At 28.4% G+C, this 19,770-nt stretch overlaps 1 protein-coding gene across 1 annotated transcript in view; it reads left to right on the forward strand.

The window, feature by feature from the left end:
* Window positions 1-19,770, forward strand: part of LOC107452602 (protein O-mannosyl-transferase TMTC1) — a 183,587-nt gene that overhangs the window by 111,635 nt on the left and 52,182 nt on the right. Inside the window, exons 9-11 of the mRNA XM_043054161.2 lie at window positions 4,332-4,493; window positions 7,890-8,003; window positions 17,428-17,571. Of these exons, the coding sequence (XP_042910095.1) occupies window positions 4,332-4,493; window positions 7,890-8,003; window positions 17,428-17,571 (420 nt within the window). The remainder of the gene's footprint in view (window positions 1-4,331; window positions 4,494-7,889; window positions 8,004-17,427; window positions 17,572-19,770) is intronic.

Here is a 19,770-nt window from a genome sequence, read left to right on the forward strand (position 1 = left end):
CTTTGTTAAAATAAGATTCCAATTGGATTTCAAGGAATATATAAAATTTATAAAAATCAATTACGAAGCGTGCATCATTAAATATTGATAAGATTTCAATGAGGAATATATTAAATATAGATAAGATTTTAAGATAAGTGGATAAAATAGAAAATCATTGATATACAAGAAATATGTTGATGCATTAAGATTCCTTAATCAAATCCTTATGCTGAAAGTAAGCCACAACAGAGCAAATGAAAATATAATATTAAAAATGTTTCAAACGTACATACAACGTAACAAATATATATATTTCCACCCTAATGAGATACTTAAAATTTATTGATACAAAATATATTGAAAAGCTCTTCATGGAAAACGAAGTTTTTGATTTATCCTTTCTTAAAAAGTTGAAAGAGAGAAAAAATAATGTTAGACATAAAAATAAGAAGCAAGTCTTTACGAGTCTGAAAATCGAGAAAACTGTAGTAATTTCTTTTAGAGTGGAAAAAAGAATTAATGAAAAATGCTATAATTTGCGCTTTTTTGTCTATTATTTTCTGGAAAAATAACCTCAGTCAAATATCACCAAAGGTGAACTTTAAGGGGTAATATCTGTTAAGAGAAGTTCTTAAAAAGATATTTGGATACACTGCTTAAAACCATTCTACTTTGGTACTGTGATCCAGTCTACATAAATACTAGACTTAAAACTTTATTATGATGAGCACAACGTTTGAACTGCTTTTTTAAAATAATATTTTATTTAGATTTCCCTGTAATGTATAAAATTTATTTAAAGCAATTATGTAATATGCATCATTTACAAAGATATTTATAAGAAAAAATCAATGATAAACAAGAAATACATTAAGATTCCTTACTCAAATTTGTATGATAAAAATACGATGACACTAAAACCGAAAATATAAAGAGAAAAATGCTTAAAGTGAACAGACAACCTCAAAATTTTATTTTTTACTAATGAGCTACTTAAAATGGATTGATATAAAATATATTGGAACGCTCTTCATAGAAAGCGAAATTTTCGACTTATCTTTTCTTAAAAAGAAGAAAGAGAGAAAAAATATTGTGAGATATAAGAATAAAAAGCCAGACTTTACGAGTCAAAACATCGAGAAAACTGTAGCAATATCTTTTAGGGAGGAAAAAAGAATTAAAGAAAAATGCAATAGTTGCGTTTTTTTGTCAATTATTTTTCTTTTCTGGAAAAATAACCTCAGTCAAATAGCTCCAAAGGTGAACTTTAAGGGGTAATATTTGTTTGGAGAAGTTTTTAAAAAGATATTTGGATACACTGCAAACCATTCTGCTTTGGTACTACGTTGAAACTTGTTTTTCAATTGAGTATCTCAATAAACACTTTTTATTTCTTAAAAAACGAAGAAGAAATAAGAAGTGAAGGTTCTTAAATTCTTTTCAATTCAAATGGGAGAATTAAATAAAATGATTCTAAAATTAAATTTAGAAAGCATGCTTGAAAATTCATTTAAAAATATATTACTGTTAAAGATAACCATCAGTAAACTGCATCAATTTTAAAAATCAGCTAATATAAGGGATGTTCAGAAAATCATGGAGGATTTGAACTCTGCTCCTATTTGCGCAATAAAGTGTTGACAACAAAAAATATAACACTGCGGAATAGCTGATATTTTCATCGTTATTAAAAATGAATCGCTGTGCGAATGATTTAGTGGCCATTAAAATAGGCCACTTAGAACATACCATTTAACGGTATAGGAAAAAGATTTAGGCAAATTTTTTAGTGCAGTAAAAAATTCAGCCCTTTTTCAACAAAATCCAACTGCATTTATTATCATAGATGGCCATTAAAAATTTGGACAAAACAAGGACTTTTTAACACTGTAGCTATATGACACAATAATAAATGTAATATAAACTATATGAATCAATACAAAATGTAAATTTGAAAAAAAAGTGATTTTAATTTCAGGCTTAAAATTTCAAGAACTATGAGTAAGATTGTACTATGTATCTTTGAAAAAAAATTTGCAAAATGAAAATATTTTGGTTTCATTTATAAAGCTTTAATGAATATTTAGTTTCCTTTTTTTCTTTCCTAAATTATAAGAAAACGTTTGAATCGTAAGAAGTAAATATTTTCACATTCTTTAAATTAATGTATTTTTTAATGTCAATCAAAAGCTTAAAATAAATGAACTTCGGTTAAATAGTTTTCGATAGAAAAAAAATTAAAGTGATAGTTTAATGTATCGGAAACTATTCAACGTAATTTGTCTATCTTTTACTTTTTATAATTTGAATACGTGGCTCATAGCTTAGCGATCTAATTGACCTTTTTTACAGAAGCCACCGTTTTACATCAGTAATTCCGTTACATTCTATATTTTCATATTAGTATTTAGTTAAATGAAGAAATAAAGAATTTAACTATGATTATTGTGGCTGCGTCAGATTTCTAAATCAGAAAACGGATTACACTTTTTTTAAAAAAATTAATTTCTGTAACAATATGTGAATCATTTGCAATTTTGCTTGTAGCGAATAAATAAACTAAATTAAATACATTTTCGATTTTTATAATTTCCTCATTGTCCTTCCTTAATTACAAATATTTTATTCATTTGTTTAATTTATAACCGTGAATTTTTTCTTCAATAAATGAATTGTTTTTTAACAAGTAATCTAGTTGAAGTTATTCAACAACTTTTACAGTATCCGTTACAAAAATCTCAAATTTTTACCCTTGTAGCTATAAATAACTACCAATGCAAAGATTTTATTTTAAAGACTGCATGAAGATGGTAAAATTACGGTACAGGTATGGTAATGACATCCCTGTTAAAAAACGTAACTCTGGTTATAAAATCAACATATACGGTACCTAAATTAATTTGGTAATTTTTCCTTTAGTTTGTTAACGGTTTACCGAAAACTCCGGTATTCAAAATTACAGTTAGTAAAATTACAAAACTGAAAAGAAAGTTTAATCAACTGAATGGCTTTTATGCTGTTCCCTAAGGTATTATGATTAAATGACATAATTTTACGACATTTACAACCAAGCAGCATGGTAACAAAACATTATTTTCTTGTTAATTTTACTATACAGTTATTACTAGAGCTTTGGTGAATATTAAAGTGCTTTTTGGGGCTTTTATAAAATCATGCCCAATTCCGCGTGAAATATGACAGAATCAGAAACACGGTAAATTTTACCATACTCTGGTAGTTCTAAACATACTTTTTTTATCACTGTTCAACACTCTCTCGTATTTAATGTTTTAAAGGTGTCTGGGATGCAAAAAGTTTGAAATTTTTGGATTTGTATTGTTATTTTAAGAAAAAGGGTTATTATTTTCTCCAAAATTGGCAAAAATTTTGTATATATCTGAATTTGAACGAGCTATGAGAATGCTTTTTTTTCCTTCTAATGAATTTCAAATGATATCTAAATTTGATCAGTTTTTCGTCCCGATATGTTTTTCACATTTTTTCAACTTTAAAGTCTTTAACTTAGATAATAAGGAATAACGAATAAAGATTTAAATTTTTTTATAGTTTACTTTTATTTGTTTTAAAGAAATTTGAAAATTTTTAAAAATAAAATCTTTTTTTAACCCAATCAAAAAAAATTATGCAACTAATATTATTGTTTGAATCCCTAACAAAGAAATATGTTGAAGACACGTTAAAGCACAAGTTATTTTTAATAAAAAAATCAAAAAGTGATTATTTTTTATCACAGTCATGTCATGACAGACAAAAAATTAAAAAATAACAATTTCAGAAATTTTTGAAATATTTATTTATTTAAAAGATTCCACAGAAAACTTGAGATTAAATTTTGTGTATTATTTTAATTGGTACTAGATAAGAACAATGAAAAAGTATCTATGTACTTTTAAAGAAGTTTCCACAATATGTCTAGTACACTGTAAAAAATTCAGGATCAAATTACGGTATAAAGTACCAGCACTTTAGGTGCAACATTCGTAAAAGCAATTTTTACCATAAAATATTATACCGTAATTTTTCCAGTAATATTTATTTTATATAAATGATTTAGTAGTTTTATGGTAATTGATACTGCTTAAATAACGCTATATCATATATTTTGTTTCGTTATATAACATGGTAAAAATGGATGATTTTACGGTAAAAAGTACCGGCACGCTGAGTGCCAGTACTTTTAACCGTAATTTGATCCGAGATTTTTAAACTTTACTTTAAGTCTAGCCTATACTCAAATGTTTTTATTGTTTTTATTGTTTGTTTATTTTGCTTATTCGTATAAAATATGAAATAAAATATAGTAAGCATTTAATTGTTATGTTTTTTAGCATTGGATTTTGTTTGCTGATCACTTACGGATTAAGAAAAATGCGAAATAAAACATCAGTTCATTGGCCATTTCAAATTGGTATTTTACTTCTGATAGTATTGTTCACAACAAGAACTATTATAAGAAACAATGATTGGAAGACAAGAGAATCCCTGTTCACGTAAGTTATTGCTGCATAATTTTTTCCTAACAACCAAAAATATAAATTACTAGAATTTAAAATAAATTTATGAGATACGCTTTTACACCTTGAATTTATACGTTACGACCAATTTTCTATCGTTATGCTGAAGTTCTATCGTTAATTTTCTCTCGAGCGAGAAAATAGTCATAAACTTGTTTTTGCATTTATAAGAAATTGCTTGACTGATTTCTAAATTGACGAAATTATAAATGAACAAATTATTATGATTTGTAAGAACAGTAAAAATTATAGGCTCATCTTGATCGGCTAAGGTTTAAAACAAATACAAAAATAGAAAATTATGCATAAATTACTAAAATATAATATAAGTTCGTATAAAAAGAGAGAGGACCGTATAACATTTATCGGAGTTGTGATAAAACACGAAAAAACACAATAACGAAAATAATACATAAATTGTTAAATAATAGTGTTTTGAAAAACAATAGACAGAGGCTCCTTTAATCGGATATGGGTCAAAACACACAAAAAAAATTAGTACACAAATTACGAAAACAATGCGCTTTGAATAAGCGGATACATAAAAAGCTCACCTTGATGGGATAACTGTCAAAATATAAAAGAAATGAATTATTACTTAAATTATTAAATCATTGTGCTTTGAATGAGTGGATAAAAGAAAAGCTCAACTTGATCGGATAAAGTTTAAAACACACATAAAAAGGAAAACTTATACATAAGTTACGGCAGTATAGAGTAAGAACGTATAAAAAGTAAGAGGACCGTATAACCTTTATTGGAAGTGTATTAAAACACGAAAAAATACGGTAGCAAAAATAATACATAAATTGTTAAATTAAAGTGTTTTGTAAAGCCGATAGAAAGTGAGAGGCTCACTTTGATCGTATATTTGTCAAAACACAAAAAAAGAAATTATCGCACAAATTAATGCAAATAATAATTAATGCAAATTAATATAAATTCCACCTGCAATCATTGTGTTTTGAATGAGGGGAGGAAACAGAAGCTACCTTAATGGAATAATTGTCAAAGCATACAAAAACGAAAATTTACGTTAACTATTAAAGTATTGTGTTTACAAAAAATTGATAAAAGTGAAAAGGTCACCTTGATCGGATTAAGATTAAAACCCAAAACAGGAAATCATTAAAAATACTATTATCAAAAACTGACTTTTTTTAAACAAAGCAGATATACAAGAAACAAAATATTTTACGAAGATAAAAGGTTTTCTGCAGTTTCAGTATATTTCAATTAAATTTTTAAAAAAATGTTTCAGGCATATAAAGAAATCCTATAAAGAAAAGAGCTTGAACTGTTGAACTTCATCATAAATATTATGCCACCAAAGAACAAAATTTAATAACTTCCAAGCCATTCCATTAAGTTCATTCAATTTATTCCTCTCTTTTATTCGGCAGCTTGATTTGACAGAATCTTTATTTTATTTTCCTCAGATTCAATAAAGATAAAGAATTTCGAAACATAATTTTAATTGGGAGAGAGGAAAAAGCTTCAAAAATTTTGATATGTTTCGTCAATAATTACTTTAGATTTTTCCTAATATGGCGCGCATTAAATTCAACGTCTTTAAAATATTATTTAGAAGAGACAATTAAAACTTTTAGGATGATTTTGCTGTAAACAATCTTTAGAAAAAGAATTTTTAATCCGTAGAGCAATTTAATTTTACCTTCGAATTTATTGAAAAATTAAATTTAATGTAAGGAATTTAAAATTTTATAAAAAACCCTGCTTAAAGCATTTGCCTTAAACAGCGATTGAAACACATGGCCTAAAATCTTCGAGTTATGAAATGTGAAAAGTATGCATTAAAAAAATATGTGTATATCACAAAATCATTTTAGAAGAATTTTCAAAAGCATTCCAAAATGCTTATTTAAACTTATTTAAGCCATTAATTCAATTTCACCTTCGAAATATGGCAAACAATAATTATAGAAAAAGAACAGTGGGTTCTTATAATTTTGGTAGTATAAATAAACTTATCTAAACTATCCTTATTTTAAGCAATTGTAAAACACTTCCTTACCCAACCTGCAACCGCAAAAAAAAACAACAACTTTCAATCAAAATCTAGTAGTTTTTTGCCCATATTATTGCAAGTATTCAAAATTGAAACAGTTTTCCTTAAATTAGATTGAAATAAGTAGCTAAGGGGCAAGCAAAACTAAAAAGAAAACGATACAAATGATTCTTAATGCAGCTGAAATTAATCCAAGCCTAAGGCCATGCGATACATATGTTTTTGGCTACATTAACATGCACATGCTGTTTCAAAAATACTAGGTATTTTTAGAAATCAGGATTTGTATAAAAAATTTAGATAAAATTTAATTATCATCGTTCTTTGCAAATCTCAAAATGAATATTAATGAATATTAATAAATATTAATAAATATTAGTAAATAATAACTTTTTACAAATATTACCTAAAACGAAAAACTTAAATAACTATAATATATTATAATAACTATAACAATATAAATAATAACTATAATAATATAAATAATAACTATAATAACTATAATAATATAAATAATATCTGTAATAACCATAATAATATAAATAATAACTATAATAATATAAATAATAACTATAATAATATAAATAATAACTATAATAACTATAATAATAAAAATAATAACTATAATAAACTATAATAGAACGCTATTGGGAAGCTAGAGGCATGTTGTGATTAATAGACTTTGTTGTAGCATCTTTTGTTTCTGTTCCTATTTTTATTCGATGTTTATGTATGTTGTTACTGTCTATCTATAATCTGCCATTGGAAATAAGAAAAACTTTAATATATATATATATAATTAACAGTTTTTATTAGTTTTTTATATAGTTAACGTTGCAAATATTGGCTCCTGTTTACTGTAACCTTATATGTATTACATTGTCAAAAAACCATTTAAACATAACATGCTTAAAACGGGTCGAATTTCCTCTAATGTTGTTTCATTTAAAAACAAAATCAACCCTCTATTCTGTTATTAAATAAAGTAGAAAGAATAATCATTTCCATTTCAATAAAACTTTTAATAAATTAATGGAAAAAAGTCATTTATTCAAAAGTTTCTAAAGTTTCATAGTATTTCCCACAAATAATCAATGCAACCGGAACATTAAGTTGAAAATTTATATTTTCATTTCCCAGTATTACACAAGTCCATCAGCATCATCCACCAAAACTTTTCATTTGCGAGGAGGGAAGTTATCGTTTAAAGAAAACGTTATCCTTTCGTTTATTACCTCTGTACTTTTATCCCTCTCCAAGTTATTTTAGTATCCTACTTTGAATCTTCATTACGATAATGGAGGAGACTCAGAACTGAAAATTGTGTTTTATTGCTAATTTAGGTCAGGATTGACCAGCGTGCCGCATAATGCCAAAGTCCATTATAACTTCGCTAATCTGCAGAAAGACATAGGAAACGTTGAGACGGCGGTGGAACATTATAGAATGGCTCTCAGGTAAGGGTTATTAAATATTTTAAGAATACTGAAAAGGTTTGAGATACTGAAATTTATGTCTCTTTTCATGTAAGTGGAATGTTACGAATGGGGCGGTTGTATAACTTTATGTAAAATTGCGATGCTTGTTTAACTTAATATTTCATATAGTCAATTAAACGATATTTTTAAAAGATTTGTGAAACGTTGATTTGAAGTGAGTTAGGTTTGAGCTTAACTTATAATTCATATATATAATATGAAAAAAAATGATTATTTGATTTAGTTGGCAATATAGTTTTTGCCATATGGAATAAAGGACCAATATGGAAGTTTAAAGTCCAATATGGACCAATATGGAATATGGGACAGCATTGATAAAAAGAAATCCATTATAACTCCGTTCATCTGCAAAAAGGCAAGACCAAGGCGATTACAAAACGCTGAAGAATAGCTTTCGGATATAGGACTAATTATCCATTTATAAAATGAATAAAAAATTATTATTTGATTTAGTATCAACATGGTTTTCATAAGTCATATGGAATTAGTGTTCGCATTGATAAAAAAAATCGCTGTAACTTTGTTTATTTGCAAATAAATAGGAGATAGAGGCGATTATGAAACGTTGCCGAATCGCTTTGGGAAAAAGGTTGTTAAATATCTTAAATATATTGGAAAATGTTTCAGATACTGTAAATTTATGCTGCCTTTCCTGAAAGTTGAATGTTAAGAATTAGGTAATTTTCCAACTTTACGTAAAATAATAATATCTCCTTAACTCTACTTGTGACATATTTACCCAGAGCTCTAGTACAAAGTTCTTAAGAAAATGAAACATTATTTGAAAACTTTAATTGGAATTTAGGAACCTAAGAATCGGGCCTCTCAAGTCATATGAAGAATCCGACATTGCTTAGTATTACTTCAGTAATCCACAGAAAGTCATGGAAGATGATAAGGCGGTTGGACAGCATTCCAAATTTGCTCCTGAGTAAAGCTAATTAAATATATTCAAGGATAGTGTAAAAGTTAAGATGATGAAATTTATCTCCATGGAAACTGAATGTTAAGATTAGTGTTTTTTATGATATTTTGTAAGCTTGTTACTCCTGTTTTACTTGATGTATAACTTAATGTCAATCTAAATATTTTTTTCTAAAGAATTTGGGTAATAAAAAGTATTAAAATATAAAATTTCAAATATGAATTTTAAATGATGTAGAGTTAAATTTTAAAATTAGCATTTAAAATTTAATATTATTTTTTATATTAGTTTTTTTTCTTAGTTTTAATTCAAATGAATTACGGATTTTTAAAATAAGGCACTGATTTATAATTAAGATTTGTTTGTCAAAGTATTTGAAATAATTAGAAAAGGAAGCAATTACACAATGTTACGTGTTGTGCACGCATGCAACAGTTTTAAAAAGTATAGTATTTTTTTTCATCAATTGTAAAATCTGATTTATTAAAGAAGTTACGTTCATTTTAATTTAACTCCGGCAGGTGTTACCATGAATATAATGATATAGATAATAAACTTAAAAATTTCGACAAGTATATCGGTATTTTATTTACGTCGCACCTGAGCTGCACAATGGGCTATTGGCGACGGTCTGGTAATCATCCCTGTAGATGATTCGAAGACATGCCATCACAATTTTGATCCTCTTCAGAGGGGATGGCTCCCCCACTTTCTTATTTCGACAACTACTCTGTCTTTCGTAATTGGTTACTTGCGTTTATTACATAGTTTCTTCATGATTTTTAGATTGTTATAATTATCTTATAATTGCTATATTTATCTAATTGTTATAATGCTTTTTTAAATATATGTTTTATTAAAAAAACTGTAGGCAAAGTTTGTATACTTTGCTGTTTACTTTTATGTACTTCATGTAATTAATGCTTAGTTTTTAATTGCGTAATTTAGGTATAAAAATTTTTGATACGCGTCATTTCTCCGAAACCAGTTGTTACCCTTCCCCCAGCGTACTCAATGCTTGTTTTATGACCTATATATATCTTTTCAGAGTATGACGTATCATTTAGAATGTATTTAACAAAACAAAAAAATAAAATTGATAAGAGTATTATTTAATTTCTATTTTTTATGCGACTAAAATGTACCTAAAAGACAGCCCCTCACTAATCCCCCTGATGAATTAAATTTTAAAAAATGTTTCGAAGATACCTAACTTAAGTTTTGTAAGAAAGTACTTTCACAGTATTTTAAAATTTGTTCAAAGTATGATGCTTTCCGCACAACAATATACTTACCTTCCTAAATCACTAGAGAATAAAAATTTTAACAAATGTTTAAATGCTTTACAGCTAGCAACTAAAAACAACATCGTGGCATATTTTTATTTTCAACTCAACACACCCTTGTCTGGGGAATACATTTGAATTTATCAAATCAGGAAACTATTTTTACATTTATCATTATTACGCGATTTAATGAATTCAAATCTATTTTAAAAAATATATGAGATGTCTTTTAAAAAGAATAAGAGTGAAAACGAAGTAGTAGGTACCGTAAATGTATGCATATACTTCCAAAGGGTATGTCTAAAGGGAAAGTTCAAAGGGTGAAGATTGCCTTAGTTTTTTTCCCCTAGGTTTTCAGAGTTTGTATCGATTTCATGCATCTCACCTCGTCCAGTCTTCGTTTTTAATTGTGGTACTGTATTCTTCTCCTCAGCTAACGCACTGATATTCATCAAATTCTGAGTGTGTAGAATTGGATAATAAGGTTCTATTGAGTAGGATAAAGGATTTTATCAGATAATATGTTAGGTCTCTCGAACCAGAATGTATTCAGGGCTTGTATGGTTCTCAAAAATTTAAAACAGTGGTTCCCACATTGCAATAAAAAATTAAAGATTTCTTTCATTAGCTTGGACGTTAAAATTATGAAACGAAAACAAACTGAACGAAAACCATTAACAAACTGAAAGATTTCGTAACTAGATTTATTTTTTCGAGACATCAAATGAAGACTAATTTATCTAAATTCATCTTTTTTTTTCTTTCTTTTGCCATCAATTTTAATTAAGGATCATACAATTCTTGATATGTCAATACGTACCAATGAAAAGTGATCATGTCTTCTGAAATTAATGTTGAGATAGCTACCGAATTCATAGGATATGAATAATCATTTCATTATCATATACGAATAATCACTCGAAGATAATATTCCTCTGCACTGTAAAAAATGACTAATAAAATTACGGTATAAAGTAACGAAACTTTGAGTGAATGATCCGTAAAATCCCTTATACCGTATAATCTATTTTTACCAAAAATATTATGCAGTAATTTTTACAGTATCTTTATTTAATTACAGTTCCTGGCCAAATTATTAGACGTACTATTATATTATATGCAAAATCTTAACTATCAGGTGATACTATACAGCTTTAGTGTTTTTACGCGACTGAAACCGGTTTAAACTTGTTCATGTCCGTATATCAATTGGTTAAATTAGACGATACATAATATAAATTTGACGATATGATAAATCGGACGATATATTATATATATATATAGAATATTTATTATATCAAGCGTTATATTAGTCAGTCGAACTCGTTTATAACGAGCTCGGATTTAACGAGAACTCGGATTTACCGAGGGAAACGAGAATATTTGGTTGGATCAATGTTAAGCCTATGGAATAGAAGTCGCTTTTAACGAGCAAGACTCGGTTTTAGCGAGCAATATTTTTCTGTCTTGCAATCTTTTTTCTCATTTTTCTAGTGTTTCTGTCTTATCTTTTTTTTCAAAATGATAAGAAATGCGCGCGAAATCAAAAAAAAACCGCGAACTGAAACTTAGTGAGCTAACAAGCTACTTTTTTAAATATGTAGATTAATGAAAAAAATTAATGTTCTGGTAAGAATCTTTTCCTTTATTTTTCTTTCCGTTTATTGCTTTTTTCCTTTAAGACTGTAGCGCAACTAGAATTTTTTGATGGTTTGGGGGGGGGTTAGTTGTCATTAAATTAAGAAAAGTATTAAGTTAAATTAATTAATGTAATTAAAGTAAGTAAGTATTAATTAAATTACATGTAAACTCAATAATTTGACCTCCCAAGCACACCCCCCCCTCTTCTGATTTCACGCCTGACTTAAGGACCAATTTATTACGAGCACTCGGATTTAACGAGTACATGTTACGGTCCCTTTGTGCTCGTTATAAACGAGTTCGACTGTATATTAAAATAATTAGATTAAATTAATAGACCCACTGTAACTTTTCAATTATTATATGATTTGCGCGAGTTTATATACATTGCACGAGTACAATACATTTAAACATAAACATGATGGGTTTTTATTCAGAGATTTTTTATATACCAATACTTATACTATTTGTATTTATTTTTAACGTATTGCATTACAATGTTAACAAGTTGATACAGGAGCGCAAACAAATGCAAACCGGTTTCATCCGTGTAGAAACAATACAGCTGTATAGTATCACCTGATAATTATAATTTTACATAGAATATTATAGTGCGTCTATTAATATGGCCAGGGACTGTAGATTAATTATTGCTATAAAAATGTCGGTTTATAAAATTTTTTGTTCCGCAAAATTTTCCGGTAAAAACGAATTTTACAGTGAAAAGTATCGGTAACTAGAGTATCACTACTTTTCATCGTGGTTTTTTACAGTGATATGATGCTTTTTACTCAGGAAGAAATATTGGACTATATATGTGCTTTAAAGTGAAAGTTAGTTGAAAATATTTAACATATGCATTGGAAAATATCAGAACAATTGCTTCACGAAAAATATTTAACCCCTAAGTAGAAAAAAAGAAAAAAACTATAAAATTTTGCATATTTTTTACCTTACCAATTTGGAAAAGCAATGCTCCGTCTAAATTGATAAACAAGTTAAACTGCTTTCAGCGAAACTGCATCTACTGCAATAAATTAAAAAATATCATAGATTGTTAAACTGGCCATTTTTCCTCTAAGGCCATCTAACCTAGGCTTATCTTATGATTTATTTCAAAAATCAGCTAAGCTTGACTTCTATTACTGAATTTTAATGAACCTATCATTCTCACACTATTACTTAAAATGAGGGAATGTTGCGAAAGTGTAGAATATTAGCTACCCATAAGATACGAACTTTAGTGCTTAAAGTTTAATATTGCATTTTTACTATACGAAATGAAAATAATATTATAAACTACAATTGATTTAAAATCCTTTGGATTTTATTAATTTAAAATGACAGCTTTCATGATTATGATATGCATAGACATCTACATACTTGTAAACAATTTTAACTACCTTTTTTTCATGTTCTTTAAAGTTTACTATCGTAGTCTCCAGAAATTCTTCGCAATGTCTCATGCGAATAAATCATAGCTAAAAAACTATTTGAATCAAATGGAATTTTATCATATATGCTATTAAAAGCTTTATTATTCTATAGTACATTCATTTTTGAAAATAGTCTTGTTGAAAAAAATGTTAGTTGTTTTTTTGTCAATAAATATTGTCAGATAAATATTTAATTTATCATGCATGTTTCAGCAGCTTTTAATACAGGAATTTGCACAATAATAAAATTAAAGGATTAAGTTTCGAAAACAACTTTTTATAATATTCTGTCATATTCTATTTTAGAATTATATCAGAATAATTTTTTAAAAAGCAGCAAATTTTATTATATAATTAGTTAAACTTTTCAAAATACAGAAAAAACTGCGAAATGTAATGTTAAATCTTTTTATTAACTCCTTTTATTCGCAAAATAAGGTATTAAACATCCTATTCATTTGCAATTTGCATGCTTATTACGAGCGAAAAAACCTCATTTAAGTGGAATTAGGTTTTAAAAGAAATTATCGCTCTGGGACATATTCAGAACTCCAAATTATAGAAGATTAAAATGCTGTTTTGGTTATTTAATTTTTTTCTCCAAAATAACCCTACTTAGATTTTTTTCAATTTTTTTCACGAAAGAAGTTTTTGGGATAAATAATAAAAAAAGTGTTACATAATAACTTGGGTGATAACATGCCAAAGGCTTATCCGTTTAAGTTCTTTAAATTCAATTTCTCTATCTTCATTAAATTCTTTTAATCCTCTTTACATAATCCCCTATAGCCAGTTTTTGTTCCACATCTACCTGCTTAAAATCGTAAAAACATTTGATATTAAAAAAAAGAAACGAGTAAAAAGTTATTTATCTTTAAATTATACCATTTGATGTTCAAGACTTAGCGGATATCGTAAATGCAATATTTGCATCATTTCATTATTTAGAAGCATTTAATGATAAACAAAAAAAGAGAAAGAAAAAGCAAAAACAAATAACCGTTAAATTTTTTTAAATGCATGGATATTTCAAAATAACTTCGCTCACATCTGAATTTTGCTTTGTTCTTGTAAAAAAGGAATTTTTCAGGTAGGTAGGTATTTTATTTAAGTCGCACTAGAGCTGCACAATGGTCTATTGGCGACGGTCAGGGAAACATCCCTGAGGATGATCCGAAGATATGCCCTCGCAATTTTGATCCTCTGTAGAGGGGATAGCTCCCCTACTTTGGGAGCCCGATGACCCGCAAGTGAAGTCTAGCACTTAACGTAGAACAGTTAAACGAGGATCGATAACGTAAACACTCGGTCCCAACGCAGGCTTATCAGAGTGGTCACCCACTCGCTTACTGACCACAGTCAGCGATGCTTGACTTCGGTGTTCTACTGGAAACTGTGTCTTTACGATCAGTTCACTGCGTGGCAGAAATTTTATATGGTTACAGATACAAAATAGTATGGTTACAGATATGATACCATACTATTCTGTAAGTAAGGTTACAGGTACATAATTTTTAGATGACGAATATTTTACTCTATTTTATAACCGTCGTTGAACAGCCGACCCAATTTTATAGGTTTACGACTACTAATGTTCAACTACTAATGTCAGCCTTGTAATTTTGAACGAACCCAATCCAAAAAACAAGGGAATTCCTGGATCGTGTATTGGGAAAAATTTGATTTTGTGGAGGACTTTTTGATGGAGCTAAACCGCATTTGCGTTACAAGGAGAGGAAGACCACGAGAACCTCCCGCGGTTAGCCTAACGGCAAGGGACTAAATGACTAACTTTAATATATTTAATCTTTTTTCAATTATCACAGTGAAAAATTCAAATTGAGTTAGAACTATACATCTATCATTAATAACAGAAGCAGCTGAAAGGTCGAAAGAGTATTTATAAACTTTAAATTTATCTGTGATTCGGCTGTGTACTAAACGGTCTAATTGCTAAAAAGCAACAGGAAACCGGGATGGCTCAGAGAGTCATTCCAGAGACAAATACCCTGGTTACGACTAGTCAATTCATATGTAGCTCTCAGATCACTAACGGCCACAGTGTTGGCTAAATAAATCACCAATGGTAAGAGGGGGAAAAATTCTGGTAAAATTACTGTACTGTATAGTGATGGGGATTTCTGATTTTATAAAACTAAATTTTTGGTGAATAAAACCATAATGTATGATATTTAAGCTATTCATTTCAATAAATTTCCTTTCATATCGTAACGGTTTACCAGAAATTCTGGTTTCTAATATTGAAGTTCATATTACCACGCATTTACTAAAAAAAACACAAAACAGAAAAGTAAATTTAACGGAATAAATGGCTTCTTTGTCATGCTCAAAGGCATCGCGGTTAAGCAACCAAATTGTAACGCATGTACCAAATTGTATCATAAATTACAAAACCCTATTTTATAACTAATTTAACCAAAATCATTACCAAAGTGCTTCGGTAAAAATCAATGAGCATTTTGGTGTTCCCATAGAGCCAAAAACATTGTAAATTTTACCATATTTTGGTGGTTTTGATTTTTTTAAGTGTAGACTAGTTTTTAGTGATACCGTTTTAGGAATACCGTTTTAGTTTTTACCGTGGAAGGTTTTTTTGGAGGTTTTTGCAGTATGTAACGCAAATGAAAATTTGATAACCCTCGAAAAGTCCTCCACGTATGCAAGTTTCTCCTATTTTTTTAATCAAGAAGCTCCCTTGTTTTCTGGATTAGATTAAAAATTACAAATCTATGGAGTTAAAAACTTATGTAACTGTAAATCCAATATGGGTAGGCTAATTTTTATGGGTAGGCTTACATTTATGAAAAAATAAAATTTAAAAAAATGGGTAAAAATGATAGCAAAATTCCTTCATTTGAACAGTAACGATTACGTTTCAATGAGAAAAAGTTTTTGAATGAAAAAAATCTGTTAAAATTACCGTATTGTACGGTAATAACATTTCTGGTAAAAAAAAAAAACATAATACTGGTTATTAAAACTAAATATACGATATTTAAACCATCTCTTTGGTAATTTTTCCCTTTATATTTATCTGGTTTTCAAAATTATAGTTCTTAATACCACACATTTAGCAAAAAGAAATACAAAATTGAAAGGTAAATTTAACCGAATAAATGGCTTTGTTTCCCTGTTCTAAGGTATCATGATTAAATAACCAAATTGCACCACATTTTTGAAATTTTAATTCTTATTGTAAAACCATATTTCATTTTTAATTTCACCAAAATCATTACTGAAGCGCTTCGATGAAAATTACAGATTCTTTTGGTGTTGTCAAAGAAGAAAAAACACGGTGAATTCTTCCACATCTTGGTAGTTTTGAACATACTTTTTTTTCTCAGCGTATGCTTAGTCAAGTGAAATGTTTAAAGTTCTGTCACCGTAAACTGTATGAAGCCGTAAACGTTATTGAGTTGGATAAACGTTTTTGAGACATTTTCTTGAAATGCCCTTTCGAAATACTTGTTATCTCAAATGATATGCTAGCCAGATGGTTATATTTTGGCAAAGTTATTTTTAACCACGCTGCAACTTATATTAAAATATATTACTATATTCAAAATGCACAAATTAAAGATTTATTTTATATTTTATTCTATAACCGTCGTTGAACAGCCGACTCAGTTTTATGGGTTTACGACTACTAATGTTCAACTCCGTAGCCTGGTAATTTTGAACTGAATCCAGAAGACAAGGGAACTCCTGGATCGAGTATTGATAAAACTTTGCCTTCGTGGAGAACTTTTTGATGGAGCTAACCCACATTTGCGTTACATGGTGGAAGACCACGAGAACATCCCACGGTTAGCCTGACGGCAAGGTGACTCTAACCCATGATTTGTCTTCCACTGAGGATACTTAACGTTAGCCCTGTGGACGGTGCAAGCCGGATTCAGAATTTGTATCGACTGGGATTCGAACCCGGTTCGCCTCATTGGAAGGCTAGCGATCTATCCTCAAAGCCATCGTGGCTCAAACTAAACATTTAGTAATTTTTTGTCAAGCAACATATTTTTCATGCTTTGACATTTACTCAAAAAAAAACCATCATAATTTCTTTTTAATTCTAGTTTATGGCCAAGTCATGCCAGTGCTCATAATAATTTAGGCACTCTACTTCCTGATGTAGAAGAAGCAGAGCAGCATTTTAAACTTGCTCTCATGATAAATTCTCATCATCCAAGAGCACTTTTCAACCTTGCTTCCTTATATAGGTAAGTAAAATTTACAAATCTATGAAATTCTTAAAAGAAAAAAAACTGGAAGAAATGTGTGGTTGTATGATTATACTATCAAAAATATTTCTGAAAACGAAATTTCTCAAGTTTTTAGCTATATACTTCTTATAAGAGTTATTAATATTATCTGGAGTTTCTGAATGTCCATCTAAACTTTTTAAACAATCTGAAATTTTTTTTGGATAAGAATTTCTTGTTATTTTTGGCCTGTTACAAATTACAGTTATCAATTTGTGCTTTTTTTTCTATTTGTTTAATTTATTAATCGTTTTTTGTAGATTATTCAAACGCCACATTATCAATAGAAATATTTAAAAGTGCTTTAAAAGTATTACTAATGGCATTCAATAAATATTTTTTCGGGGAAAACTGCTAGTATAACTTTTATGCATAAAACTCATTTAAACAACATGTTACGCATTACTATAATGAAAAAAAATTCCAAAATTCTATTATGTGGGGTCGTAAAAGTGTAAAGATTGTTAATTTTTCAATAAGGACCTTTTAGAGAAATATGAAACGCGGTCATGGTACGCTTTTCAGGTCCTAGGTGATAAATGAAGTTTATTATTATTACACTGAAAAAATATTTCTGTAAAATATACGGTTTTAAATCGGAAACTGGGTTAGCAGTGCGAAACCATAATATTTATGATGTAAATCCATAACCTTAAAATTTTTTTGCCAGACAAGAACAAGAAAATCTGTTATCAGACTTCATTTTTTTACAGTAACAAAATAGTTTTTACAGCAAAAATAAATCTGTTGTCTCAACAGATTTTTACTATATGCGGAAAGATTTTCTTTCTGAAAGCTACGAAGTAAATCTATACTGATATTAGACGTGAATATTTACTTCGTCGAAATTTGTAACTACCAGTCATTGCTGGGATTCGAACCTGGGTGATTTAATTGGCAAGCACACGCTCAGTCCTTTGAGCTACAGTGGTTCAAGTGCTTTGTTATGAAGAAATTGTGATATTGAAAATTTCTTTTCAATATTGTATCAATATTGTGACAAAGTCGAATAGTAGTTTTACTTATACGATGCTCTTAATCAAAAAGCAATTGCTAAAAGAAAGTATAGAAAATAATGTTAAAATGATTGCAAAAAAATAAAGTTACCCGTATATTTCAGAACTCAAAACCGTATGTCAAAAAGTAGAATTTCAACTGACGGTAAAAATCCGTGTGTGTCTAGGGTGGAAAAAGGAGAAAAACCGTTTTGTCAAAAAAACGGTTTGAAACAGATAAATATACGGAGAAATTTCTTTTTAGAAAATTATTCTTTATAGTGCATTATTATTTTATTAAATTTTCTTATTGAAGCATAAAAGAAAGTGTTAAAAAATAGTTTCAGGCCATGTTTCCTTAATCCTTCAATATGTAATTCAATTTGTACTACATTTTAAAATTATTTCATGTGATATAGAAAGAAAAATTTTACAAAAATATATATAAAAATTAAATAAAAAGAACAAATACTTAGAAACACATTAATGTCATCTAGCTGGGTATAAAATCTGTTGTAACTTTGTATAAAATCTAAATCAACTGTCAATTCGAAAATTGGAATAATTAAAGACAGTGCCACTATATTCTTAAACTTTGCTGTATTCAAATTACAATCCTATTCAAATGTTCTCAAAAATTAAAGATTGCTCTATATTTTTACCAAATTTTATTTTTATATGAGATAAAAAATAAAATTACGCAAAAATATATACACGAAATGAAATGCTCAGAGCCCTTTTAAACACAATTGGGTAAATCATTCTCATAACTTTATGTAAAATTTATTTCAACTGCCAATTCGAAAATTAGAATAATTAATTAGAATGTCAAATTCTTAAACTTTGCTCTATTCAAACTCCTTTTATCTGCGACAAACACATTAAAGCCATTGTAACTGAACTGCTTCATAATATAGTGTAAAAATGAATAATGAAGGGTTTTGGCCACGTTCCGACCATCTCGTGTGACAGGCTACGAAATTGCATATTATTGTAAGGGTGTTTTATTGCCCATGAGTCTTATGGGAATAAGCCATGCGAAACATCAGACTAAAAATAAATATCTTATGTGGCTATGGCTTGCATCAAACACTTTTTTCTCCGATTTTTAACCAATTAGTTTAGTTTATGAATGGAACTATAATAGTTATGAAATGATAAA

Source organism: Parasteatoda tepidariorum, chromosome X1, assembly GCF_043381705.1.
Source record: "Parasteatoda tepidariorum isolate YZ-2023 chromosome X1, CAS_Ptep_4.0, whole genome shotgun sequence".
NCBI lineage: Eukaryota > Metazoa > Arthropoda > Arachnida > Araneae > Theridiidae > Parasteatoda > Parasteatoda tepidariorum.